We start from the raw sequence: 25651 nt of genomic DNA, 5'->3' as shown, positions 1-25651 counted from the left end.
CTGGCTGAGCCAGGGCCAGGCAGTGAGAGACACCTGCCTCGGTGCCCTGGAAAGCCAGTGCTGGCTCCACCACAGGGTGGGCAGCAGCCACAGCTGCCTCCATGTGTATGTCACCCGCTGCTCGAAAGGGCTCTGCAGAGCCACAGCAGGGAGAAGCCATCCGCATGGAGACGGGAAGCGAGGCAGCCCTGCCGCACCAGCCGGCTCCTCGCTGGCAGACGGTTCTTGCAGTTTGATCCCCAGAAATGTGTTCCTGTGTTTCTCACCCCATTCTGGAGCACGATAGCGTGCTGCGTGCGTGCAGGCAGATGGGTGAACATCCCCGCTGGGCCCCCCGAGGCAGGCAGTATGTTCAGCAGCTGGAGGTGCGCGTGGGGCTGCGGGTACAGCTGCCTGAGGAGGCTACAGGGCCGCCTGGTCGGCAGGATGAAGGCTGAACTTCAGGGTGTTCATTGGAGAAAAGGAGTGGGCAGTCCGGACAGCACCCGCACGGTGTCGCACCCTCTCTTTGAACCCCGCACGTCCCTGAGATCCCCTGGCTCGAGCAGGATGTGAAGCTTTTGAGGGATGTGTGTGTGTGAGCGTGTGTGGTCTTTTTATCTCACTGCGCTCCTCAGGACTAATAGAAAGCAATGTTTTCCTTTTATTCCATAAACAGAAGTTGGAAGGATCTCTCTTGAGGTTTTTTGGCTTTTTCAGCGCTCCCTTAGCAGAGGCGGTAGGTGCGAGCGCAGCGCAGGCCGTTGTCAGCCCTTGGCTCACACGGCTGCAAGGGGCTGCCCAGCCGGAGGGCACCAGCCCGCCCAGCCTGCAGAGGGGCGGCTGGCTCCTGCACATCCTTCCTCAAGAGCAGCAGTGTCAGGGCCTGGGGCACGAATGCTTTCGATTGAATTTTGCTCTGTGAGGTGCCAAAAGTCTATTTTTGCTTGCCCCGCAGGAGCTCGAGGAGGTCTCGGTTTGCAGCTGAGCTGCTGTCGCGGCTGGCCGGGAGCGCAGCCGGTCCCAGCGCGCTGCGTGCCCAGACAGCTCGCTCACAGACAGCCTTAAACACACGCACGTGGCAGCTCACGGCCCACATCAGGCTGTCCTTAGGGCTTTAAGTAAGCGTTTAAAAAAAAAGAAAAAGAAAAAAAAATCTATGTGTGTGCAAAACAAAGGGAATTCAAAGAGCAATTCTTTTTTTCCATTGAAGCAAATTAGCATTTTTTTGTCGTTTTCTGTAATTGCAAAAAGGGTGCATGCAAGCTCTATTAATAGGTGAATATGTGTCCACGTGCACACCTCATGCACACAAAACTGAGGCAAGCCATGTTCCCAGCTGCCTGAGGAGGCTTTGCCAGCGTTTGCTTCAGGCACTAATACCCTGGCCATTGCTGGCCAGTCTCTGGAAGGGACCCCGCTCCGGGCAGCTACAAAGCAACATGTGCTTGGAAATGTTGCCTGGAAGTTCCTAGCAGATAGATGTTAATGCCTTCCCTGAACCGTGCAGATTTTAGTGCTACAGGAGTTCACTGGGCTTTTTGTGTATATTTGCTGTGAGAGCTCGGGGCAGCGGATCATTTGAATGCCTGTAACGTATTGTGAGTGTAGAACTGAGGAAGATGTGAGTCGAGGTCAGTGGCTTCTATTTAACACCAGCTTTTAATTGTAACTTTTGATTAATTAGTTTCCAAAGTAGAAGGGAAATGCAGGAGCAAATCGGACAGGAGTCAGTCTGTGAGGAAGTTCATAGCTTGTGTCCCCTTGTGGAGAAACAGCACCAGGGTCTCAGCACAGCGAGCTCCACCAGCAGCTGGCACTCCGAAGCCTCAGGAGCCTTGGAGCCATGGAGTTTAGGAGTTTCCTCTTTTCAGCAGAATTCAGCAGCTTTGGTAGGTTCATATCAGTCTCAGCTGATTGTGGTTGTTATTATTTACAGCTCTCCCAAGTCATGGGTTAAGTATGTGTTGCAAAAAGAAGGACAAGAGAAGATAGCAAAGCAGAACGTTGAAAGTGAGGTCATCCTTAAAAATTTCACCCTGTAAGTGCTGCAGAGTGGAAGCAGGAGGCTTTATCGGTTCATTTATCCATTAACTATGACTGTGGCAGAAGGCTGCCAAAGAGAGTTCTTTTCCTGCCAATTAACTTCCTTTTGGATACAGTTGCCTCCCTCCAGAAAAGACTCTGTGTGTGTATATACACACATACACACACACGAGTATATATACACACATGCACGCGCACACTAATTGTAAAATCAGGATATGGCCAGTGGATCAGGAAATGTCAGGGATGGAGGCTGCCAAGATAACATGCTTCCCTGGGGGCTGCTGCCTATTTGCCATAACCAACCTGCCACATCTTTTCCTGGGTATGCTCTTCCATGTGATTTCGCCACCTTGAAATGGATGATTCCCTGCAGAACCGAGGCTTGAGTCCTGTGCAAAGGTGAAGTTTGCAGAGGCTTTTCACAACACGAGAGGTGGGGGAAATACGTTTTCCACTCAGATTAACTGTGGTTGCACTGCTAGTGGCTGCAGGGACTAAGACGAACCCGACTACTGCTCATTTTGCAGGTCGTGCTCAGCCGTTGCTCGTCGCGTGTGTTTAAGGTCACAAAGAGTAACTGAGGGCCCTAGCAGGGGGAGTGAAGGGCTGTAGCCGCTGCTGTCCTAGGCCAGCCTTTACACTCACGTACACAGGAGTCCTCCTGCTTCCCACATCCCTTTACTAGAGTGCTTGCAGGTACGTCTCCGAGACCTGAGATGCCCCCAGAACGTGCCATGGAGACACGAGCTCCACGAGACAGGGCATTATTTTTGCCTTTGCTTACTGATGGCTGCTCTTCTCTCCTGTGCTCCTTTGCTGCAGGTGGGATCCAGGCCAGTGCTGGATGCAGCAGGAGCTCCCCTGCCTGCCCAGCGCCTTGGGGCCTGCATGAAAAGCCTGAGCTCGGTCCAGTCTCATTCCTGGGCTGTGATCTTCCCTAGCACGCATGCCTAGCTGTTTGAAAGTATGAAAATATTCATTGAAATGTGCACTGACCAGTTTGATATTTAGCTGCTATTTTTCCATTCAGCAACTTCTGCCCATCCCAATAACAGTATAGATGTTCCATAATCCAGGACTTTCTTTAAAGAAGAACTCCCTGTGAAGGGAAGGTCCTTCTCGCTGCAGCAGCTCCTGGGGCAGGGGTTGAGTCGAGGACTGCTGGTGCTGGCGCTGGGGAGCCAGGCAGCTTGAGAAGCTGTGCCTCGAGGGGTGCTTTGCCTTCATCCCCATCGAGCCAGGGGTTGCTCCCTCTCCTGTCTCAGGAGCAAGGCTGGGGTTAGAGGGTAATCCTGCCGTGCTCTTAATGGGACTGCTTGTGCGAACAGTGACCCTGGTGCGTTCGCGGGTGCTGCTCTGCGGGCAAAGGTCGGCTGCATGACAGAAACGCGGTTGGGGTTACAGGACAGGCTTTCTTACCTCCTGCCTGCAGGAAACTCGGCAAGTAGGTACTGGACAAGTCCTGTATTCTTTTAACCCTGCTGTTTATGTCTTGTGGCTTGGGCCTAATGCAAGTTTCCTGGTGCAAAGGGGCCTTTTTCATCCTGTGGTGCCCAGGCTGTGTGCAGTGTGAAGTAGATGATGGCGGGACAGATGTTCAGCAGGTTTCAGGCAGCACAGCTTTCTGTCCGTGTGCCAAACTGGGTGGTTTTCATCTAGATTTGAACATGATGATCATTTTTCATATGGGAAAAAAAGGGCCGTCTAGCACGGGATGTTCTTGATTGTGCTGTTTCCACACAAAAGGTCAAAAATGATTTTGGGGCCAATTTAGATACATTAGCAAGCACTGTTGTAAAGTAAATTGAAACTCAGATGGAAAACACTTGAGCTCATACACGCGGCGGCAGGCAGTCGCCATCGATGTCCGAGAGCAAACGTGGTAGCCGCGCGGAGAGAGACGGGCACCAGATCAGATCTGCGTTTGAGCTATGAAACTGCTTAGAGCAAGTCCGCGCTGCGTCTGCAAAGGCGCCGCTTCGCGCGTCAGAGGGATGCCAGCCTCCGTGTGACCCCGCGCGCAGTGTTGCAGCTGCTCCCTGTACCACCGTAGCGGCAAGCTGGGCAGAGTTCGCAGAACTGCAAAAACCGCAGGAGCCAGAGCGCTGAACTCCACAAACCCCGACGAACTGAACTGAAGCAATAACTGCGCGCTGGGGGTTATCTTTGGGAAACTGAGCTCTCTGGAGCAAGATTTGTGTCTTGAATATTTGCTCCAGCAAAGGCAGAAGTCGTGGGACTGAGGCAGGAGGGCCTGGCAGAAGGCTCTGGCCCTGCGCGGGGAAGGTAGTCAGGCTTGGCTTCCTCACTGGCTTGGAAACCTGCGGAGGGCTGGAAGTCTCAGGGCTGCTGACATTTTAAAGAAGTGCAGGCAAAATGCTGGGGGTGACAAATGATTGGCATCAGCGTGGCTGAGCTGAAAAGCGGCTTGCACAGAGGCGATACCAGCTGCAGCTCCCGTGCGATAGCAGTGTTGTATCTGTGTCTGGGGCGGTAGATATCTGCCAGGCTGCCTTAGGTTGTGTTTAGGGAGGCAATGGGTAAAGCTGCAAGGGATCTGCAGAGGATCCGCACAGGACTGCCCAGGAGCACCCCAGGCGGTGCTGGTGTGCTGTGTTCCTTTAAATCAAGGCAATCAGCCAGCTGAGACAAGAACCGATTTGAGCACGAGGGGTCCGGCCCCAGCCCCCCGGCCCCAGTCAGCCCGCAGGGTCAAGCAGCAGCAGCCCATGGCAGGGATTTGCGTGTCCCTGGGGCATGGGAGTTGCTGCCCCTCGCCACCCGCACTGCACCCGGCCATCCCAGCCCACGGGCACACACCGAGCTGCCGGGAGCCGGGCTGTGTCTGGCAGCCAAGGCAGCGAGCGCTGCCGCTTACGGGTCTCCCCAGTAAGGAGTGTACATCTAATATTACACCTAAAGAATACACAGTGAAATCCAGATTAGGAAGCCCTGCAGATCTACCCCTTAGGTGCAGCTTCCTCCATCTGCAGAGATATTTTCTCAGTAGTTTTTTTTTTTTTTTTTTTTTTTTATTTTCAGCTGCCTGGAATTGGAAGAAAATAAAGCGTGTCAGACACAATGCTGTCATGGGCAATGGTGAGCAACATGCCTGTTGCAGGAGTCAGCAGGGATCTTTCTCACCCATTCACCAGGTGTTTCCTATTTTAAGTAGCCCTGGTACTGAGCAAGATATTGTTGTTTCATGCAAACAATTGCATTAAAATAGCTTTTCAGTCTGAGAGAAATCGGTGGCATGCCCAGTGCTTGAGCAGGGCTGATGTTTCATGCAGGAAGCTCTGAGTCTGCACCAGGGCTGGTGTGTGGGTCGGTCGCAGGCGGCCCCGGGCCGTGGGGCACCGGAGGCACCGGCTCGCACAGGCTTGCTCCTGGTGTCGCTCACCCACTAGCGCTCAGAAATACCAAGCAAAGAGAGTTGTTTAATGGACAATTTTATGGAACTTGTTACCTCTTCTTAGGTATTTCCTGACATCCCTAAGCTCCGAAAAAAGTGTAATCTCGCATCTTTTCTTTTTCTTTTCTTTTTAAGTGCAATATTTCAGTTGTACAGTTCAAGTACAACAAATCTTTCTGTAATTTGCTTTTTAGCTTTCTGCTTGAAGGGTCTTGGACTTGGTCACTAGGCAAGATCTAAAGCTTGCCTTAGGCTGGACAGACAGCTCAGGCATCCTGCCAGCCCTGGGGAGATCTTTGCTTTGGCCACCCTGCTTGGCTGGTGAAGCCTTGGAGCCTGCACCAGGGATGGTCCCGTGTGAGCTAGAGTTGTCTGACCCCATGCTGGGTGTGCAGGGTTGTTTTCCAGCACTGAGTTTTACAGGTCTAACTGTATGCCTCTTGTATCATGGACCAGGTTTCCGCCTCTCCTTTCCACTGCCCCAGCAGAGCAGGAGGCAACGCGGAGCTGGCGTTCCAGTGACTCAGACACAGCCGGCCCATGCAGTAACAGCTCCGAGTGTCGGTGCCAGTGGGGGCTCTAGAAGTCTCATTTTGTTTCTTCTATTTTTAATACACCATGTTAAGGCCTCCTGCAGCTTTCTGGCAGAGGATGCTTAGTGGTTTGATTACATTGGCAGTAATCAAATAAAGGGATAAAACCACACCAGAGCAGTGATTTGACTGACATCTGTGCTGCTTGGTGTTTCAAAGGGTCTAGTGTGGGCAGAGAATTTTATTCCTTCTGTGTGGTAAGCTTTGTATTTTCTTTTTGGTAGCGTTTTTCCCTGGATGATTTAAAGAGGGATCAGGGTGATGTGGCTGGGAGCCCAGCTGGCAGAGGCAGGCTGGACAAGGCACTGGCTGTCCCTACGTTTTGCCAGGAACCGCACACATGTCTCTCAGCAAGCAGTGGTCTGCTCTTGACATCTGCTTGCCCTGCATCAAATCATGTCATTTGGTGGTGTTTAATTACCACGTTCCTGCTGCAGCCCTTCCGAAATGGGCTGGTGAGAGTGGCTTGCGCACAGGTGTGCAAGCGGACACAGCTCCTGACATGCCAGGGCAATTTGCATTGAGACTGAGCAGGCAAGAATGACCCTGTGTGTTTTGTGTTTGCTTGTGTGTCCCCAGGGGTCCAGAGACAGATAGTGCACTGTGTGGAAAAGCTGGCCGGGATTGTGGAGGAGAGGTACTGCGATGCGCTGACCCGGCCCGACGACCAGCAGCGGACATGCAGCGAGGAGCCCTGCCCAGCCAGGTTCGTTTTCTTTTCCTTCTCAGCAAAACTCTAATGCTCTAGCAGGGTGACAAGGGTACGTCAGACCTGGGCCACTGCCTTGGCATTGCGGTGCCTGCACTGCAGTGAGCAACTGCTGAGAAGCTGGCCTCATCAGAGGTGTGCAGCCGTTTGTGCTGCTGATTTTGCACCTCCTCTGGCCCAGAGTGAGGACGCTCACTGGTATACTGAACAGCTGCAGGGCACTCTGTGTTTGCAGCTTGGCTCTCAGACCACGAGCTGCCCTGGGAAAGGATCATGCTGAAAAGGGCCAGGAGTCCCCCTATGTCTTTATGTAAATAACCATCTCAAGCCACACAATACTGGGACTAATCCATCCCTGACCCTCAATCTGGGCACTCTGACCTTTGGTTGGGTTGAAACACAGGCCACTGTTGGGATCCTAATTCCCCCACGACCCTGGGCCCAGCAGAATGTTACAGATTTCTGAAGTCCCAGCTAGCTGTAGCGTTTTGCATTCATCTCCTGGCTCCAGATACTCCTGTAGTTTGGAGCACAGGCGGCACTATAGGCCCACCACCGAGCAGTGCTCAGTGTGCTCAGTGTTCTGTACCCTGGAGCAGACAGGCTTCTGCAGGCTCACTCCAACTTAAATCATTTCTCCTTTCATTTTTTTCCTAGATGGTGGGTTGGCGAATGGCAAAAATGTTCTGCCACATGTGGCAAGTCAGGGCTTATGAAGAGGACAGTGCTTTGCATCCAAAGTGTGGGAATGGATGAGCAGAGGGCTTTGCAGCAAGCAGATTGTCAGCACCTCTCCAAGCCAGAAGCCACCGCTCCCTGTCACAGGGAGGTCCCCTGTCCCTCTCAGTGGGCCACTGGGGACTGGTCAGAGGTGAGAAAGAGCGTAAAGAGTACAGTAGTCATAGTTGCTTGCAAAGCTGGAGGAGTACTCGGATAAACATGTGCAGGATGTGTTTGGCTCTGTTGGCACCACATGATCTTTTCTATGAGCTTTCATTGTAAAACCAGATCAAATGTAAAGGAATTTCATGGTACAGAAGAGTCTCAGGGTAAGGAATGAACACAAGGCAGGTTAATTTTTTGTTGTTGTTCTTTGAGTTTTGCTGCTTTCTCTATCACTGAAGGCCATGCTTGGTGCTTGTTGCAAGGAAATAGAAATTCAGAAACAAGCTTTTAAAGCCTTCAATGTATTTTCCAGCATTACAAATCTTCCCTTATGTTTTGGCAAAAGACCAGAAATATTTCATGCTGGCTGAAGCAAGGCATTACAGGCAAGCCGGGGTCTAAATGCACAGTGCATATGTGCATTTGTCGGCAGATGGCCATTAAGTTGTCACCAGGTTTCCGTCTCTATTCCCCCTCCCAAAATATAGAAGCTGAAGCCAAACTTTTCGCTGAGGGAGCAATGCATATTGCTGCTTGGCTTGCATGAGGCCCTGGCTTTTACAGGGATAAAGCAGCTGAGCCGAGGTAGGGGGAGTCAGGGGAAGTGCCCCCTGCCCTGTACTACACAACCCTGCAAGCTCATCACTGCGACAGTAACAGTGCTAGTGCAAGGAGCCCATGGGGCAGGACAGCAAATGGTAAAAGCAGCAGGACCCTGTTGTACCCCTGGTGCTCTCAAGGGGTCGGGTTGATTAACATAGTTGTTCTGCAAAAGCAGCACTTCCAGAGGGTTTTATTTGGTTATATTTACTTTCTTTCTGTCCAAGCAGCTAGGATGGCCCAGCTAGGTTTACTTTTGCCGCTGCATTACAGCCCAGCACCTGATTTGGAGCTGCTCTCCTGCACAGTAACGCTCCTATGAAATGGGACTATTTCTCAAAAAGGGAATTTTTGAACAATGTATTAAAAAAAGAAGTAGTAAATGACATGTTCTGTGGATACTCTCTGTTGCATTCTTTTATTTTTACATTTTTATCAATCAGCTTGACTGCAGACTGAGGGATTTTTTAACCAAAAAATCGTAACTCCTAATTTAAATGGTGGTTTCAAAAAATGTTTAGTGTGAAGAAAAGTATCAGAAGACGAATCATGGGAATTGAGTTTGTTGCTAAGAAACAAAGAGAACAAAAATATGAACAGAAAATTTAGAGACTAGATGAGAGCTATTTAGAAATATTTTTCTAAAGGCCCACAGAAGCCACAATTGCACAGTTGAGAAAGAAGGCTGCAAGAGTTTAAAGAAGAAATCATGAATTCCGAGTTGCCTTCGGGTCTGTGCTATGTATAGAGCCAGCACAGACTGTCACAATGGTCCTTTTCGGTTTTGTAATCTATTAATCTGTGAACCCATGAAAAATGTGCTTCAGATTTTAAGATGTCTGTAATTTTCCTATTCTTCTTTCACTGTAAGTGAGAACCTTCTTTTTTCTCCGTTTCTGCAGCCACTAATAAATAGAGAAATTTGAGTGGCCTGGAAGCTTTCCAGAAACATAGTCCATTTATCCAGTGATAATAGAGGAGTTTATTGCTTTTTTTATATTTGCAGACCATAATATAGGAAAGTACAAATGTGTGTCTTTCACTTAATGCATCTGGGCAGTCTATTGAAGCTGAAAGGACTATTCACAGGTTTGGTTAGCCACTGTTTAAGCGTTCTTGGGTCTAGGAGTTTATGCCTTCAGAAGGACCCTGAAGCATTATACATCCGGCTTCGCGGACTTTCCAAAGAAGTTATCAGAGTGCTCAAAGGATTATTTGTTGTTTATTAATATATGAGCATATGCATGCAGGAACATCTGTCTCTTGCTCACAGGAGCGTGTCTGACTGTACAGCCTCATATAATGCGACTTGCAGCCCTTGTGCTTGATGCTAAACTTTCCTGCAATCCTCGTGTGTTCCTCCTGTAAAGCTAATTCTTATTTGTCTTGCCAGGGGCTTTCCTGATAGTTGAGGATAAAAAAATAAGCTTCCTCCATTCCCCTGCAAGACATACAACACCTGGAAACTCACTGAGTTTCTCTTCTGGGCCTAGTTAGAGCAATTTGCTAGGAAGTTTCAGCTTAAGGAAGCTATGGAAGTTGACTTGCATCTTCCCTGTTTTGACAGTAGTGTCATGGTAGGGTGAACCAGCTTGTTTGTGACCTGTTTGGAGAGGCTGATATGTGGTAATATTTAATTTTAGCTACATTGTGTAACTAGTGGAAATGCCTGGCAATGGATATGTGATTTTATAAGCTGTTCCTTGTGCCAGGAACTTTCCTTAGCCTAGATTTTACTCCCATTTGACATTTCCCAAGAGATATGAAGGCACAGCCTGGCACTCGGGGAGCTGGGCACCCCTTTTGGCTGCCAAATCAACAGCTCAGGAAATGCAGAACTGAGAACAGCTCTTGCCCGCGAGGAGGCATCCCACAAGTGGGCTCCCAGGTGGGAGATGACCAGACGTGGCATAAGGAGCGCAGGGATCAGAGCAAGTCCCGTCCGGCACCTAGCCCACTCAAGGACCAGGCAAAAATGAAAAAGGCCCAAAATAAATGAATATATTTTATTTGAGAAGAAAGGCAATTTAAAAGCTTTCCCCAGGAGGCTAAGGACAGAAGTAAAGACATGAATATTGCTCTGACACAAGATCACACCATGACAGGAGAAATTCAGGCATCCAATGGCAGAATCTTATGGAATGCTTGCGACTGGTCCCCATCCCACCTCCAAGCCCAGGCAGCCACAACATGCCCTTACTGGCAGTGGCGGGTGGAACACAGAGGTGCACAAAGCTGTGGCAGGTCTAGGATCAAACCCGTGTCTCCTAGATCTTTCCCGTGCAGTAGAAACCCACAATCCTTCAATCAGCTGTAGTAGGAAAGGAAGGGCCTGCTTGTCTGTCACATTTGGCCATCACAGGCAGTTGTACATTCTCAGTTCTGGATGTATAAACCCATGTCAGAGAGTCTCTGTTGTTGCTTTGCCTGGATGACCACACTTGTGATTTATAGCCAGAAACGTCCTCTTGTTATTAAACCTTTCCCCACCACAAGTTTTTGTAGGACAGAGGATGCAGCCATCATGCTCTTGCAACTCAGCAAAATGACTTCCAGGTTTATTAACACATGGTGAGGGCTGGATCAGCCCTATGGATGGCCGAGTCACAACACTGGTGTGTGAGAGCTGCTGCACACGTGCACACAAACGTGCAAGCACACGGGGCAGGTTGGCCAGACCCAGCCCAGAGGCTTAGCAGGTAACCTGAGGTCTCTGTGTGTCCACCTTAAACTCTAGTTTCCATGTGCTAGTGGCTTTGTGTCAAACCCTTGCCTCAGCCAATGCATTTTCATCCAAATAACAGGCATTTTTATAGAAATCCCCTCTACTAGATTTGTTTGACTTGTTGATTGGTTGTTCTTGTTAGCTGGATTTTGTAAGGCACTTTGATATATGTGACTAATGCTCTAAGCATCTGTCATAGCAAATGCAGCAATCTGTGGCTTGTGCAGCCCACATGCGATATTTGTAGCACTACTATTTACTTATGGAGCAGAAAATTTCACTGTTCTTGTTTCCAGTTTGTGGGTTTCTTTTGTACTGAATAATGTCAAAGAGACCATTGTGGTGAGGGTGGGGGTGTCCTCAACAAACTTCTTATTGACCCATGCTTTTTTTCTGTCCTTTACTAGGACAACACCCATGTTATTCTCCCCTTCTTTAAAAAAAATCTTGTCTAGAAGAAGAGCTGTAATTCATGGCAATAGGTCACATAAAAAAGACTAATTACATCATCTTATCCAATGCCCTTCAGAGTATCTTTCTCCCAGGAAAATTGTTTCTAGCTGCAATGCAGGTCAAGGATCACCATAAGCAAAATATCCTGCAATGTATACACTCCACTGAGATGGTCTTTAATGGAGAATTAGCCCAGAACTAGACTCTTTCAATAATGTGCAGATTATCCAAAACCACAGATCAGACTTTCAGAATCAAGGACCACAGTATTCAGCAAAACCCTCAGGAACCAAGTGGGTGGCGGGAGAGGTACAGAATTACGCTAAGTGCCTTCGCCTTGTGCCCAGGCCCAGGCTGTCCTGGCTGATTGAAAAGTCTGGTTCCTACTTTGGAAGCTCAGAGAGCATGCACGCAAAGAGGCGCAGCCGTTCCCATGATATCCTGAGGTTGGCTCGTTCTCATGCCCATGCTTATAAAATCCTTGTGATTTATTGTCCTAAATCTGCCCTGCTCTTGTCTCTTAAATTTTCATTTCTCTTCCTTTTCTAGTGCTCAGTGACATGCGGAAATGGAACCCAAAGGCGCCCTGTTTATTGCAGCAACAATACTGAAGCAACTTGCGATCTTGCAGAAAGACCGATCTCGGAAACTATTTGCTCTTTGCAACAGTGCCAGAAGAAATTAGAAAACACCAACACTGACTGGTCTGGCAGTGGGTCTTCCAGCAGAGAAATATTTAATGAAATACATTACATTCCCAATAACCATATTTCTAAATTTAACCCCTTTATTCCAAATATTCCAGAGCCCAATGATGTCAATATCATAACTGAGGAGGACTTTTCATCCAGGAAGGGAAATGTCTTTGTTGACGATTTTTACTATGATTATAATTTTATCAATTTTCACGAGGATCTGTCTTATAATCCCTTTGTTGAGAAAGACACCAAAAGTGAAGGGCCTAAGCCAGACCTGAGCACCAGTAACGTGGAGGATTCTTGGGAGATACCTGATGATGATCTGCACACCATAAAACCAGGAGGAGGAGCAATGGAAGAAAATCCAGTAACCAGTGAAGCAAATGCTTCTGCTGCTCTGCACGACAAAGAAGAGAAGGAGCCTGGGGGTCTAGTCATTAATGACCTCCCTAGTGTGGCCCCAGAGCATGAGGTTATCAGGACGGCTGCTCCTGCTAATGCACTTCCTTATGGCACAAGTGATGAGAGGAAAGAAATACTTAGGCCCTCCTCTGAAGACCACCCATCCATCCAGAATGTGAAACCACATGACTCTATAAACAACCGCAGTAATCTGCCCCCTGATAACTCCCAAAGAGCCGTGCTGACAAAGACTGTTTCTAAACAGGACTCTTCAGCCAGTGGCCTCCCCACCTCGTCTCCTTATTTGGCCATTCCCACCCCGCTGGTGCCTGCTGACAGGGAGAGTGCTGGGAGGGATGATGCACATGGTGGTTTCAAACGTAAGAGTGAGCTTGGGAGCAAAGAGGAAGATCATAAAAGTACGGAAGTTCCTGATGACGCTGGCAGTAAAGAGTACAACTTGGCTGGCACTGCTTGGACAGGCCATGAAAACTCAAATGAAAAGGTTTTTTTCGTCATTAGTGACGATAACGATGCTACTCCCAATCCCAGAGAGCAGGAAGCATGGGCAGAGACAACAACAGGAGGGGAGACTGCAAGCATGCACACAGCACTGGAGACCAAAGAGCTGTCACAGCCTACAGAGAAGGCAGAACTTTCCCCCACCACACAGAGACCTGAGCAGGAGATGGGAAAACGTAGCGAAGAGACTGATCCCGGTGCCAGTCCCTCTCATTCAGGCAGCAGCGAGCCAGGAGCTAACAGAGTCCCCACAGCAGAGCTGGACCCCCAGCAAGAGTATCACAATGCCGTTTCGGTAACCTCTGCCACAATGGCCTTTCCACCACCAGTGTCCTTGCCTCCCCACGTGCCAGGGCCATCTACCCAGCTCACATCCGGTGGTCTGACTCAGCAAGGTGCCCTGACACCAGTTGTGCCAGTGTCCTCATATCTGAGCCTGACTGCTCACCCAGCAGCAATACCACCCTCTGCGTTAACCCCAGTGTGGTGGACTGAGATGGGACCAAATGATATGAAGATGACCTACTACATGGAGTCTGTGTCTCTTAGTGCACACCAGACCTCTAGCATGGTCCAGCTCAGCAGTGCTGCTTCAGGGCAGCACTCACTATGGGGAACCCCAAGGACACTTGATTATGGTGATGGGAAACATGAGTTATCCCAGCCCACCCCCCAACTCTTGCGGCACTTGGAGAAGGAAAAGATGGAGATAGATGATTCCTTGCTTCTGCCATCGACTGCTGTAGCAGCCACTGCAATGCCCAGCTGGGAGGTTGGGAACTGGAGTGAGGTATGTGTTGGTTCCCATTAAAGGTGTAACCTGGTTGTTATGCAGGTAGGAGACCTTCCTTTTCCAGAGTTGATCTCCAAGGCATTCCTATTTGCATGCAGATGATGTGCATGGCTCTCACAAGCATTTTTGCATTTTGGCCAAACACCAATGTCAAGCACATGGTGGTGCAGGTAGTGCTTACCAGCACTGTGAGGTGCGGAAGGTGCACAGCTCATCCCACCAAGGGGCATGGGAGCTTGAAGCTACCCACAACCTCCCGTGGCATAAGTCAAGTTCTGGTTGTGAGTCCTGTGCGTGCTCCAGCTACTGCTCCATCCAACCCCACACCTTCAGGCACCAGCCACAAAGGTGGCTGCTTGCCCTCTGCCATGCATTGCTCAGCCACAACCCACTCCCAAAAAGGCACATTTGAAAGAAGCCCACGTGCTGCCCTGGCAAGCCTCCCTGCTCCAGAAAGATTGGTTTCCCTGTGCATGGTATCAGCTAGCTCTCCAGGGAGTCCAAGGGTAGAGGTGTGTTTAGACAGTGGTAGCTGTGCATCAGATGCACCCAGAAATGTGCTCCCCATCCAGATTACTGCCAGAGGAATGAGCAAGCCCAGAGCTCCCTGGGCTGGGGCTGTGCAGACACGCACAGGGAGCCTGGATTTTAGTGCATGAGCATACTTCTGGCATTTTACAGGAGAGAGTATCTTAAAATATGCTACAAAATGACAGAAATTTAAATGTCAAGTGTAAGGTACATCAAGGCTGCAAATTACCAATGGGAAGAGGCTCTGCTGAATCTGGTGAATGTGGTATTATCAGTAATTAGCAGCTATCATTTTACTGCATGGCTGTCCTGTGGCTGCTCTTTGCATAGCATTTGCAGTGACAGACTAATGGCTTACACAATTCATGGTGATGGGGTTTTATCAGAAAGCACAAAAATAATAAGCCTTCAGTGTCATGAAGCACTGGAGACTGATAATTAGGAGAATCTTTTAAGGAGTCTGCACAAAGGACCTAATAACTTTCAGGACAATACTTAGTATCAGTAAAATACAGTCACACATTTGGTCTTTATGAAAGGGCACTGAACATCTTTCAAATGCTACCCATGGAACTAACAAGACTCCATTCAGAGCACTCGAGTAAATTCTGTTCTCAGTTACAGCCCTGGAATAGGACTAATTTCACTGCTGTGACATAGAGTTGCATCGGGGTAATGAAGCCAGTACATTTTGAAAACCCTGCAAAGGCTTTTAAGATGGATTGGCTGCTACAAAATAAATCAGATCAATCTAGAAAGCAAGGAGTGAATCCAAAAAAGAAGGTGGAGACACTGCCTTTCAGGTGAAAGTGAATGATAGGGAAATCTCTAACTGAGCTTTTAACACTAAGAAAAAAGCAGACACACAGGAATTGTAAAAGAGAGCTGAGCATGAAGGAAATGAAACACATATTTATGAGAGAACAGTCAAATAACTGAAGCCATCAGTGATAATTAGTAGAAACCTAACAATTTAAAAGCTAAAGCTACCCCCACTACTCAGAAATCAGCACCACTGTCCCTGTTTTCTACAGAGCTGCTTGGCTGAGTGGCTATAATTACCCATGGTCAGTTAGAAACTCATGCAGTCCACCACCATCCAGATCTGTGAATCAGAATATGTAAAACCTTGTGGAAGTCAAAACCAGAACAGGAAGAGAAAGGATAGTCTCAGCCAGAGCAGAAATGACAGAAGTGAGTTAAGGAAGAGGGCTTTCCTCCCTCTTCTCCCTGATGTCTGGTGGATCTGATTAAAGATGAACCTCTTGCTGTGGGATTTTCAACCCATCCCAGAGAATTCTCCAGCAGGGTTAAGTCCTCTGCTAGACAGTGCTAGGCTCATGCTCTGGAAAAATGTCCTTTCTCTATACTGTCATGTGGCCCTACCACACCATCACACTGGTCTGGTTTTATTGGCAGCCCTCCTCATCTCCATGGAGGAAGCAAGGAGCTGAACCAAGTTCTTAGTGATGTTTCTGCTGGACTATTTAATTTTGTATTTTGGCCCAGACCTAGCTTCTAAGGCAGTTACAAGATGACGTGGTTTGGATGGATGGATGGAGAGGAGAGGAGAGTCTCTGTTCTCTGTTGCAGTGCTCTGCCACCTGCGGCATGGGTGCAGTCTGGAGAGCCGTGCATTGCAGCACAGGCAACAGCGAAGACTGTGTTGCTGCAAATAAGCCTGTCCCTGCTCGAAGATGTTCCCTGAGACCATGTTCATCGTGGCATGTGGGGAACTGGAGTAAGGTAAACAGAAATACACACTCAGGCATGTCCTTCCACAGTGTTTCCATTCATAATCTACAGAAAAATGAAAGCAGCTGGTGCTCACCATGCAGCTAGATGCATGCTCTTGCCCCATGGCTCCCAGGGGAAGAGGGTGGAATTTTTCCCTGGCAAACAGTTGGGTTGGAGATGTCCACTTGCTGTTGCCATAAGGTTTAAGCTATTTTATCTCACTCTAATCTTTTTATTTTTCCTGCTCTTGAGATGGTTTAAAAGCAAGGAATTTGCAAAAGCTAAAAAGGAAGAGTTTGAATGTCTCTGAAAAACGTTCTTGAGAATCTCCTGCACTAGCAGGAGATGTTTGCAGTTAGTTTGGATGAATCCACTGAAGTTAAATGCTAGGAAAGAACCCTGACTATTCTGAGTGGCCTCAATTTCTGGGATACATGGATGGGAAGTCATCCTAAAGACTTTGTTGCCATTGCATCTGGAAGCTGAATGCTTTCAGAGGGAAGGTAGTGACTGATTCACAGAATCAGTAAGGTTGGAAGGGACCTCTGGAGATCATCTAGTCCAGCCCTCAAACAAGTGGCCCATATGGGGATCAAATCCTTGACCCTGGCATTATTAGCACCACGCTCTGACCAACTGAGCTAAACCTTGATTCTGAGCACTAAGGAATATATTCTAGATTGGACTAGATAAAGTGGTGAAAACAAGTTGTTCATTAATTCAATACAACTCAAGACAGAGATTGTCAGTATGTTTCTTTAAATTCTTGGTCAATTCCCTTTGCCAGAGAGATTTCCCTAGACACAATATTTACAGCTGCTCTTCTCACATGATTTTTCTCTTGTTCACTCAGTGCTCCAAGAACTGCGGAGGGGGGCTGAAGGTGCGGGACGTGCATTGCATCGACACCAGAGATCAGCGGCTTCTGCGGCCCTTTCACTGTCAGGCTGTCCTCTACAAACCACCAGCACAGACTCCCTGCCAAAGCAAGCCTTGCCTGGACTGGTACACATCCTCCTGGAGAGAGGTGAGGGGACACTGCTGGGGGCTGAGCAAGGTATACGAGCTTCCTGTAGATAGCATTAGACTTCAGAGCATCTGAGCAGGGCTTTGTTTCTGGCTCAGCCGTAATAAATGAGGAAACAAACTGGCCTGACTATTTTCAAAAAATTTGATAGCTCTTTGCAAATAAGCACAAGAGCAGGGATTTGTTCATTGTCTTTTACCAAAAAGTGACCTACAAGTTCATGGTGAGGACCAGTTCTATCCAGAATCTGGAGCTGGAAGTCCCAGTGGGACTAGTCCTGTCTTCTGCATGGCCCCTCACTTGCAACTCAAGCATCAAGAGCTGCAATAAGCCAGAAACAAAGCACAGATCTCATCAGGTTGTAAGCACAGCTTCTGTCAGGCCTGCCTGGGTTTACCAGCAGAGAGCTGAGTGTGCATGCTCCATCTGGGTACTCTGGAGTGGACTTTTGGCACATGTGAAACCATGGGATCACTCAGCCTCTGAAAATGGTAACAGATTTAACTAGCATTTGTATCTACACAGAACTGCCTCTTCCCCTGACCCTGAGCATTTGTCACAGATAGCTCTACTTTTATAACTCACTGCAGCATCTGATTAGCTGGACATAGTCTATTCAGTGGTCATTATTGTGTTCAGCTTTTAAAATGACTTGTCAGCTGAATAAAGCATCAGAGGGCCTTGAAATATGCGATTCACCCTGTGCTACCACAGTCAGATACCTTCCGAATGCGAGTCATTTTTCACCAGACACCCTATTTGAGTCAGTCAACAATTTCCGTGTTTGTGAGGTGGTATTTCACATCAGTAATTATTTTTCATATCTTTCCTTGGACATACATTTGGCTGGCACTTTATATTTGTTTATCCTCATAGCAAAGTGCGTGATAGCTGCTGCTTGGAAAGCACAGTCAGAAGAAGTGAACCGTCTGCTGGTTACCCTTCACTTGAGCCTTTGTGATTTTCCTGAATAGGGAGTATTGCCTTCAGTTCAGCAGTAGGCTGACTCCAGCTATTGAAATGTTTGGCATATACCAGCAGATACTTCCAGCAGATCTGCTACATTCTCCTGAATCTAGCTAAATTTCAAATCATTTTAGAGTGCCCATTGCCAAGAATGAAACCACCTACTAATAGGAGCTCATGCTACAAAGTGGACATTCAACCCTCAAAACAGGTTTTGTATTTGCTTATTTATTTGTTGGGCCATTTTACAGTGTATTTCCTTAAACCATTAAGTGAAGTGTATCTTCCTGTCTGTTGTTTGCTTGGCTTTCCGTTTGGACAAACTGTTTTTCTCTCCCCAGTGCTCTGAGTCATGTGGTGGAGGAGAGCAGGAGCGCTTGGTGACGTGCCCGGAGCTGGGACGGTGTGATGAAATGTTACGGCCAAACAACACGAGGCCTTGCAACACTCATCCATGCACCAAATGGGTGGTTGGATCTTGGGGACAGGTGAGCAAACACTGAGAGGAAATAAACATTTCCTCTTGTGGAATCTCTAATGGAATTAATCATCGTTACTATTGTGGTAAAGCTGCTTTTCCAGGGACTTGGTTGCAGTCTCAGCTAAGCAGATGTTGCCTGCCACCCTTCCAGTAATGTGTCCCTAAATCCGCATGCCGGACTGGGACCTGAGATAAGTCCACTGTGGTACAGTTAACAGAAGACATTACTCTCCTTTCCCACCTTCTCACAGTTTATAAAACTGGTATACGAAAATGCTCCCATCACTATACTTACTGTGAGCACTGGCATAGTTAAGCTGTGTCAGTGTGCACTGCTACCCAAGGCTAGGGGTGCAGTTAGCATTGCTCATTAGCAAAGTGCCGTGCTGCCAAACTGGCTCAGTTGGGTCAGGGGGACTTTTTGTGACCTGGCCACGCACCAGTTTTGCCCACAAAGCTCAGCTGAGACAAAGCCCTTTGTGGGGACAACTCACTTCAGCTAAATCCAAAGAGCAGGGGAAAAGCCATCAAGTTTTTCTCATGCTGAGCTCTGCCAGGCGGGGCCGGGGCACTGGGTCTGGCGGTGGCTTTACTGATGCGGCACGCTGCTAGGTGTCACCTCACGGGGCGCAGGCCAGGGGATAGGATGGTGCAGGAGCTGACCACGCGAGTGCCTCATGCTTGCTCTCCACAGTGCACGGCGACCTGCGGTGGAGGCATCCAGCAGCGTCAGGTAAAGTGTATCAACACCAAGACGGGGGCAGCAGAGGAGGACAGCAGTCTCTGTGACCATGAGCCGTGGCCTGAGAACACCCAAAAGTGCAACCCGCAGGACTGTGAAAACACCGAGTTGAGTAAGTGAGCCATACTGAGCATGGGGCCTTGCAGCTTCTCAGAGAGGTAGAAGCTAAATGTTTTCTCTTTAATATGGCTATACTGCCCCCCCTCCAAAGGCCTGCATGAGCTTTTTGGTGTGTTTTGAGGATATGGCTGAGTGTGGTTGTCATTGTGGATATTGTTGCAAATATCACACAAGCTTTTAGTTGAGAAATACTACCTTCAGAGTGATGGGAGGTTGGGTCCACACTGAGTATCTCCATTAAATTCCTTCTGTATATTAGTGCAATTTTGTTTATAGGCCTAAAAACCTCTGCACTTAAACCTCGTTAGAACCGCATACAAGTTTGATGTTGTTTCAAAATGCCATGAAAAAAACTCTGCTCTTTTTATTATCAGTATTTACTCTTGCTAATAATCTAACACCATACATTAAATCTGTGCCAGGAGATTAATATAAAACTGCACTTAGATTCTTGTATCACTGGGCTGCTACAAGGTGAAACCTCCCATAAGCTATAATGAAATCTGAGTCAAATCCTCTGTTTATTTAACTTCTCTGGATCTAGTAGCATGTGCTAATTTATGTTAATTATCTATCGCTTTCCAGACAGTGCATACAATGCCAGGGCTGCTCTGCCACTTCAAGTGGTCATCTGAAAGATAGTTCAGCATGGTTTAGAGGAGATGGATTTAGACTTTGGAAGCTAACTGCCTACGTGCTTTGCCTAAATGTGTATCTGGATCATGTCACAGTGCTCTGAGTGCAGAGGATTGAAGCTGGGTTTGACATTTTACTTTATGTAAGATTGGTTGAAGTGGTTATTGAGAAACACGGTATTTATAGAAATAGTGTGTTCCTGAATGTGATGACTGCTGATGCCATGTGAGGGTCCCCATGTTCACTGCAAGGGTGGAAGGCTGCATGCAGACATGAGCTCCCCATATGAATTGCCCAGCAGCCCTTCACAGGGCAGCTGCCCTTGTCTCAGGTTTATGCAGGAAGGATGTACAGTCCTCCAGCACCACCTTCTACAGGAGCTGGAGACACCTGTACAGGGCTGATGTAATCACAGCCTTATTACATCAGGCTGATGTAATGACAGCCAGTTAGAAGCTTGCTGAATCCACAATTTTGCCACTAGATATAGGGGCACACAGCAATATAAAGAGATGTAGCACACTATTATTTGGCATATTGTGGGCTAATGACTTTTAAATGGCGCTGTGTTAGCTGGCATTTGGTAGGTGTGATTTGCACTGCATGTGTGCTCTGTTTGGTCTCCTCTGAGCCACGCTGTGACTTGAATTCAAGGGCATATAAGATCTCGATCCCTTTTTGGGTCTAGTAACTGCAAGTGTTTTCCCTAGCTAAGTTTAGATTCATTCTTTATTTTTCTTCTCCCCAAATTTCAACTTGTGAATCCTTCAGGATAATGTGGAGGAGGGCTAACTGGCAGTGCTGATGGACAAGCAAAATTCAATTACTTTTTCCACGGGCAGGACATGTGCCATGCTCTCCCAGCTGGCTGGCAGAGCAGTGCCACTCAGTTCCCGGGTCGGGCCGTTGGGCTTCGCCCAGGAGAGAACGCCCGTGCGGCGGCAAGTGCCGAGGGAGAGGTGGGGAACAGCAGTGAGCAGTGCCAGGTGCTGGGGAGAGCTGTGCACGGGGGCTGCACCCAGCCAGGCGGGCAGGAGGGCTGCCGGCCCTTTTCACCCATTCCCGCAGCTGCTCTGAGCACAACCCTCTGGCTGGGCACGTTCAGAGTTCCTGCTTTCCTAAGCTTCACCACTCAGGACAGGGAGTAGTCAGAGTTTATCAAGAACTATTCCATTCAGACAGCCTTGATTGCTCTTCTGTTTGAAATACTAAATAAGTAAATAGAGGGAAGGCAGTAGATTGAGATATGGTGTACACCAAGCCAAGGAGAGAAATTGATGTGATCTCTCCCCATATCTGCAACATTAAATCAGTTTGGCACAAGGAGGAGCATAATCACGTGGATTTTGAACTTGCTGCTGGGCCAGAAACCAGGCTGATTATGGACAGCACAGTGTCAAGCTCCAGAGTTGGCATGTGCTAATGACATTCAGGGATGCTGCTATGCAGAGAACTGATGGCAACTACAGCAAGGGTAGTGTTGAGAGAGGTTGAAAAAGAGAAAGGAAAAACAGAATGAGAGTCACTCTGCTAAAAAAATCACAGTATCTGTGGAAAGATAAGCTGCATGCAGTCAGTTAGTGGGAAGCAGAAAACATGAAAGCTGTAACACTGAAAGAGCCCTGTGTGTAAAAGTGGGAGGCTCATTAGCAGTTGGGACACAGTGCAGGATGTCAAGAAAGAGAAAGACAGGTCTGTATTCATGCTGCAGTAGGATGAGCTGGGAGGCAACACTCAGAAGAGCTCACTTTGTTCTAGGAGCCAAGATGTAGCAAGATTGGAGGCAGTTCAGAAGAAGCATTCGACATTGATTGCAAGCTGGAGGGAGTGTTTTCTACACAAACAGTAAAAGGCTAATTTAGCTAATCAATATTTAAGTCAGAACATTAAAACCATCTATAAACGTCAGAGCATTCAGACATTAGGGGGCTCAGTGTGCTTTTACCAGCAGAACTATGAACTGGCAATCATTGTCAGAGCCAGCAGCTCCACACCAGCACAGGAACTGGTAGAGCACACACCTGAATGGCCAACTGGAAGTATGTGCATGGGGCATGTGAGGTGACATAACAGTAATGTGCAATTCAGAGAATAGAAGCCAGAATTAAATGTCAGATTAAGCCCTGTAACCATCAGAAAGCTGTTTAGTGATAAAGTCCCATAACATAAGACTTTTAAAACAAGCATAGACTAACCACTGGAAAATCACATAAAAGCCCAGACCCTTGAGGGTCTTTGGGTATGCTTGCATAGATGCTTGTGACTTAGTCCCATCTTCAGTCTGAGCAATGCAGACTCTCTGCTAGCTTAGCTACCTCTCTGGCTGCAGACACAATGCTCTCCCATATCACAGGCACTTGGTTTATTTCTTTCTCCTTTCACCTTCCCTCAGAGAAATATGTGCTGTGGTATCAGGCAGTTTCCTATTAGCCAGAAATCTCTGTGGGCTGCAAGGGTTAACAGCACTTAAAATGAAAAGCAATATAATGAGTGGATTAGATGTCACTGATAATAGCATGTTAATCATTAATGAACCTTATCTTTTTAATGTGCCTGGAAAAAAGCTTTTTGTCTGCCCAGAAAGAAACATTAAACCCTCAGGAGTTTTATTTAACAAAAAGCGGCCAGAGAGCTAGCGCAGCACGTGTGGGCAGACCGCGTGCTACCTGTGCCCTAGGACAAGGAGCTTGGCGGTCGCCGTGTGGCACACCCGGACAGACAGACGGACAGACTGTGCAGACTGCCCTGCTGCTTCCAGGCCGGATCTCCCTCTGGATGTGGGATGTGAGCGTCGTCCTGTAGTTACTTACTCTCATCGTTTCAAATAGCTTCTGTACTGACCATATTATTCAGTGAGGGAAAAAAAATCCATAAAGGAGGCAATCAGAAAAGTAATTCAGGCATTTTTACATCTCAGTAACTGCCTCAAGCTAATTTTGGGACTTTCACAAGACTGAAAGTAAATCAGAGCAACTTCATTCATTTGCCATTTCATTCATTTATGAAAGGAAACCCATTTTTACAGTGGTTGAAACTCATGCCTTCCCTGCTGTTGTGGTCTCGATGAGGGAGGTTCCCCTGGAGAAACACGGTGCCTGCAGGACTGTTTTTTTCCTTTTCATGGCTCCTGCTACCTACAAGGACTGTTCTGGTGAATCTTCAGTGCAGTGGGAGGCAGCTGGGCCTGGTCAGCGCAGCACTGGGAGGATCCCCAGACAAAACTGAGTACCACGTAGAGGCATTCATGATGTGGCTGGAGAGCAGTTTTCCTCTTAAAACCTCTTCTGGAGAAGACTGAAGCACTTCCTTCCAATTTCTGTAATTCAGCCCCAGCACTGTGTGATGAGTGGAGAAGATGCTTACCTCTATGCAGGGCATAGGGCTTTACAGTAGAGGTTGCCACCACTGGCCATTGCAATTCTTTTAATCATTAAATTGCTCCTTTTCAGCCCACAGAGAAGAATTTCCTTCTGCTTTCTAAAAGCCCCCTAAGCTTCAGCTGAAGTCAGCTGTTGCGAGCTGGCATCTGTGTTCCCCAGAGCAGTCTTGCAGGGATGCCAGGAGCTTTGGGACCGCCGTGCTCCCGTCTCCTCTTTGGCAGCCGCCTGACCTGGCTACATTTACAATTCTGTTGGGCAGTTCAATATTTAAGAAATAACTAGTCAGGCTTGCTCCAGGATCAGTGTATGGTTCCTGCTATTTTTATCAAGAGAAAATTTCCTTGCCTCAGTGATGAGAGCCATGTGAACACTCTGCATAGTCAAGGTTGTACCAGAATAACAATTTAGATATGTAGGAAGTGCACAAGTATCTATTAAAAGTGTTAAAGTTCTAGATTAGAAATGCTGTAAATGCTCTAGCTATACCTCAGGGCAGGAAATGCCTATTGGAAATCCAAACATTTCAAACTGCCAAACTATGAAGAGGAACAAAACTTCCACATGGCAGGAAATCACAGATGTGTAAATCCACAAGCAAAGGCTCTCAGAAAAGGCATGAACGTAAACTATAGCCCTTTCCTGTGTTTTAAAGGAACTTTACTGCACAAGATTAATGAAGACTGCATTGATTCAGATGTTTATGTTAGAAGTACAAGGAGACTCTATCTGTAAAATGAAGTGCAATGATACCAGCAAAACCATATATTTCTCTTTGTGAGCAATTATGATCACGTGGGACTTAAAAATGCAAATATGCCCAGTAGAGTTTAATGTTAAAAACACGGTGAAATTAATTTTTAAAAGAGGCAGAATAGATCAAACATAAACAAACATCTCACTGGTAATCAGCTCTCTTCAATTAAAGAAGGTCAGAATTAATTAAAAGCAGAATCCTGCTATGTCATTAGGTTATAAATTAATTGATGATTACACAGATGTTATTTTTAAATGTGCCTATAATTTAACAGCTGCATCCAGCTGTGAGCAAAAAAAGATAAGGATGTCTGTGTCCTCAGATGGCTCCAGCACTGGAGCTTTTGAGCCCGGCTGGCACGTGGATGAGTCCTTGCAATGTCCCAGCAAGCCTGAGGACATGTATTTTGTTCTGACAAAGATGAGGAACACAAACAAATGTGATCCTGGGCAGGAGGCTCTGCCTGAGAGCTGGGAGCTGGACGCAGACTCTGCAGCCCCAGCTGGTGCCCGCGCAGGAGCAGCCGGCTGCTGCCCTTCGCCTTCGGACTGGCATGGGGTCCCTTGCAGGGTGCCCTGGCGCTGTGAAGCGGCATCTAGAGATGCTCCTTAGCCTTTCAGAAACCACTTAAACTCCATGTTTCTTTTGCACAAACAATCATCCACTCATATCTGCCTTTGCACTGGGCTGAGAGAGATGCTTAGCATGCCCTCCTGGGGGGCAGGAGCTGCTCTAAGCACACCCGGGACGAAACCAGCGTGAGAAAGGAGCTGCCTTTGCCCTCGCCCAAGGGAAGGAAACTCTTGGAGGGAGCAGAAGAAAAACACCTACAGAACAGCTGTCTGTGAGTGAATGGAAAACATACACTTTTCAAATGATGGAATTCAGCTTCCAGCCCCAAAATTCATCTGACCTCACCCAGACATCACATACCAGGAGCTGTGCAGAGGTGCAGCATCCCCGATCGCTTAGCTGAGCCTCGCTTTTAAATGTGCGAATGACAGCAAGGAAAGCCCTGCTGTTCCTAGCTCGCTTCCAGGGCAGCAAGAAAGACGACTCTCCTTTTGACAACAGCTCCTAGACGATAAGAGCAGGAACAGATTTGCAGGAATACGGACAAGGCTGCCAGAGAGATAAGGACAGCGTTTGTCCCAGGAAAGCTTGTTGCTGTCTGACTTCCATCCATGCCTATGCTCTGAGCCCAAGCAGTGCTGCTACACAATTATCATTCCTTGTAGCTCATATTCAGGAAACTAAGGAAAAAAACACAGTATGTTTATTTCTGTGCTATAATATTACACTTGATTTTATATTCATCTTGGAAATGAGCTGGGAAGCAGGTCCCATGTGAGCACTCGGAACAACAGAAACCTTTTTATCTAGCAGGTTCAGTGCTTTTAAAACACAAAAGCAGTAGTTACTTTATATTAGAGGAGAATACTAATGGGTAAGCA

At 47.7% G+C, this 25651-nt stretch overlaps 1 protein-coding gene across 2 annotated transcripts in view; it reads left to right on the top strand.

Annotated features, from left to right (window-relative positions):
• The window catches only part of ADAMTS7 (ADAM metallopeptidase with thrombospondin type 1 motif 7), a 77839-nt gene that overhangs the window by 43443 nt on the left and 8745 nt on the right, over positions 1–25651 (top strand). For both annotated transcript variants that reach the window (XM_062583558.1, XM_062583559.1), the window contains exons 17-23: positions 6616–6742; positions 7403–7616; positions 11958–13820; positions 15948–16100; positions 16945–17118; positions 18426–18572; positions 19260–19419. In XM_062583558.1, coding sequence (XP_062439542.1) covers positions 6616–6742; positions 7403–7616; positions 11958–13820; positions 15948–16100; positions 16945–17118; positions 18426–18572; positions 19260–19419 — 2838 coding nt within the window. The remainder of the gene's footprint in view (positions 1–6615; positions 6743–7402; positions 7617–11957; positions 13821–15947; positions 16101–16944; positions 17119–18425; positions 18573–19259; positions 19420–25651) is intronic.

Source organism: Rhea pennata, chromosome 10 (genome assembly GCF_028389875.1).
Source record: "Rhea pennata isolate bPtePen1 chromosome 10, bPtePen1.pri, whole genome shotgun sequence".
NCBI lineage: Eukaryota > Metazoa > Chordata > Aves > Rheiformes > Rheidae > Rhea > Rhea pennata.
Note: the sequence above shows the minus strand (reverse complement) of the source record. Positions and strands in the feature narration are given on the sequence as shown.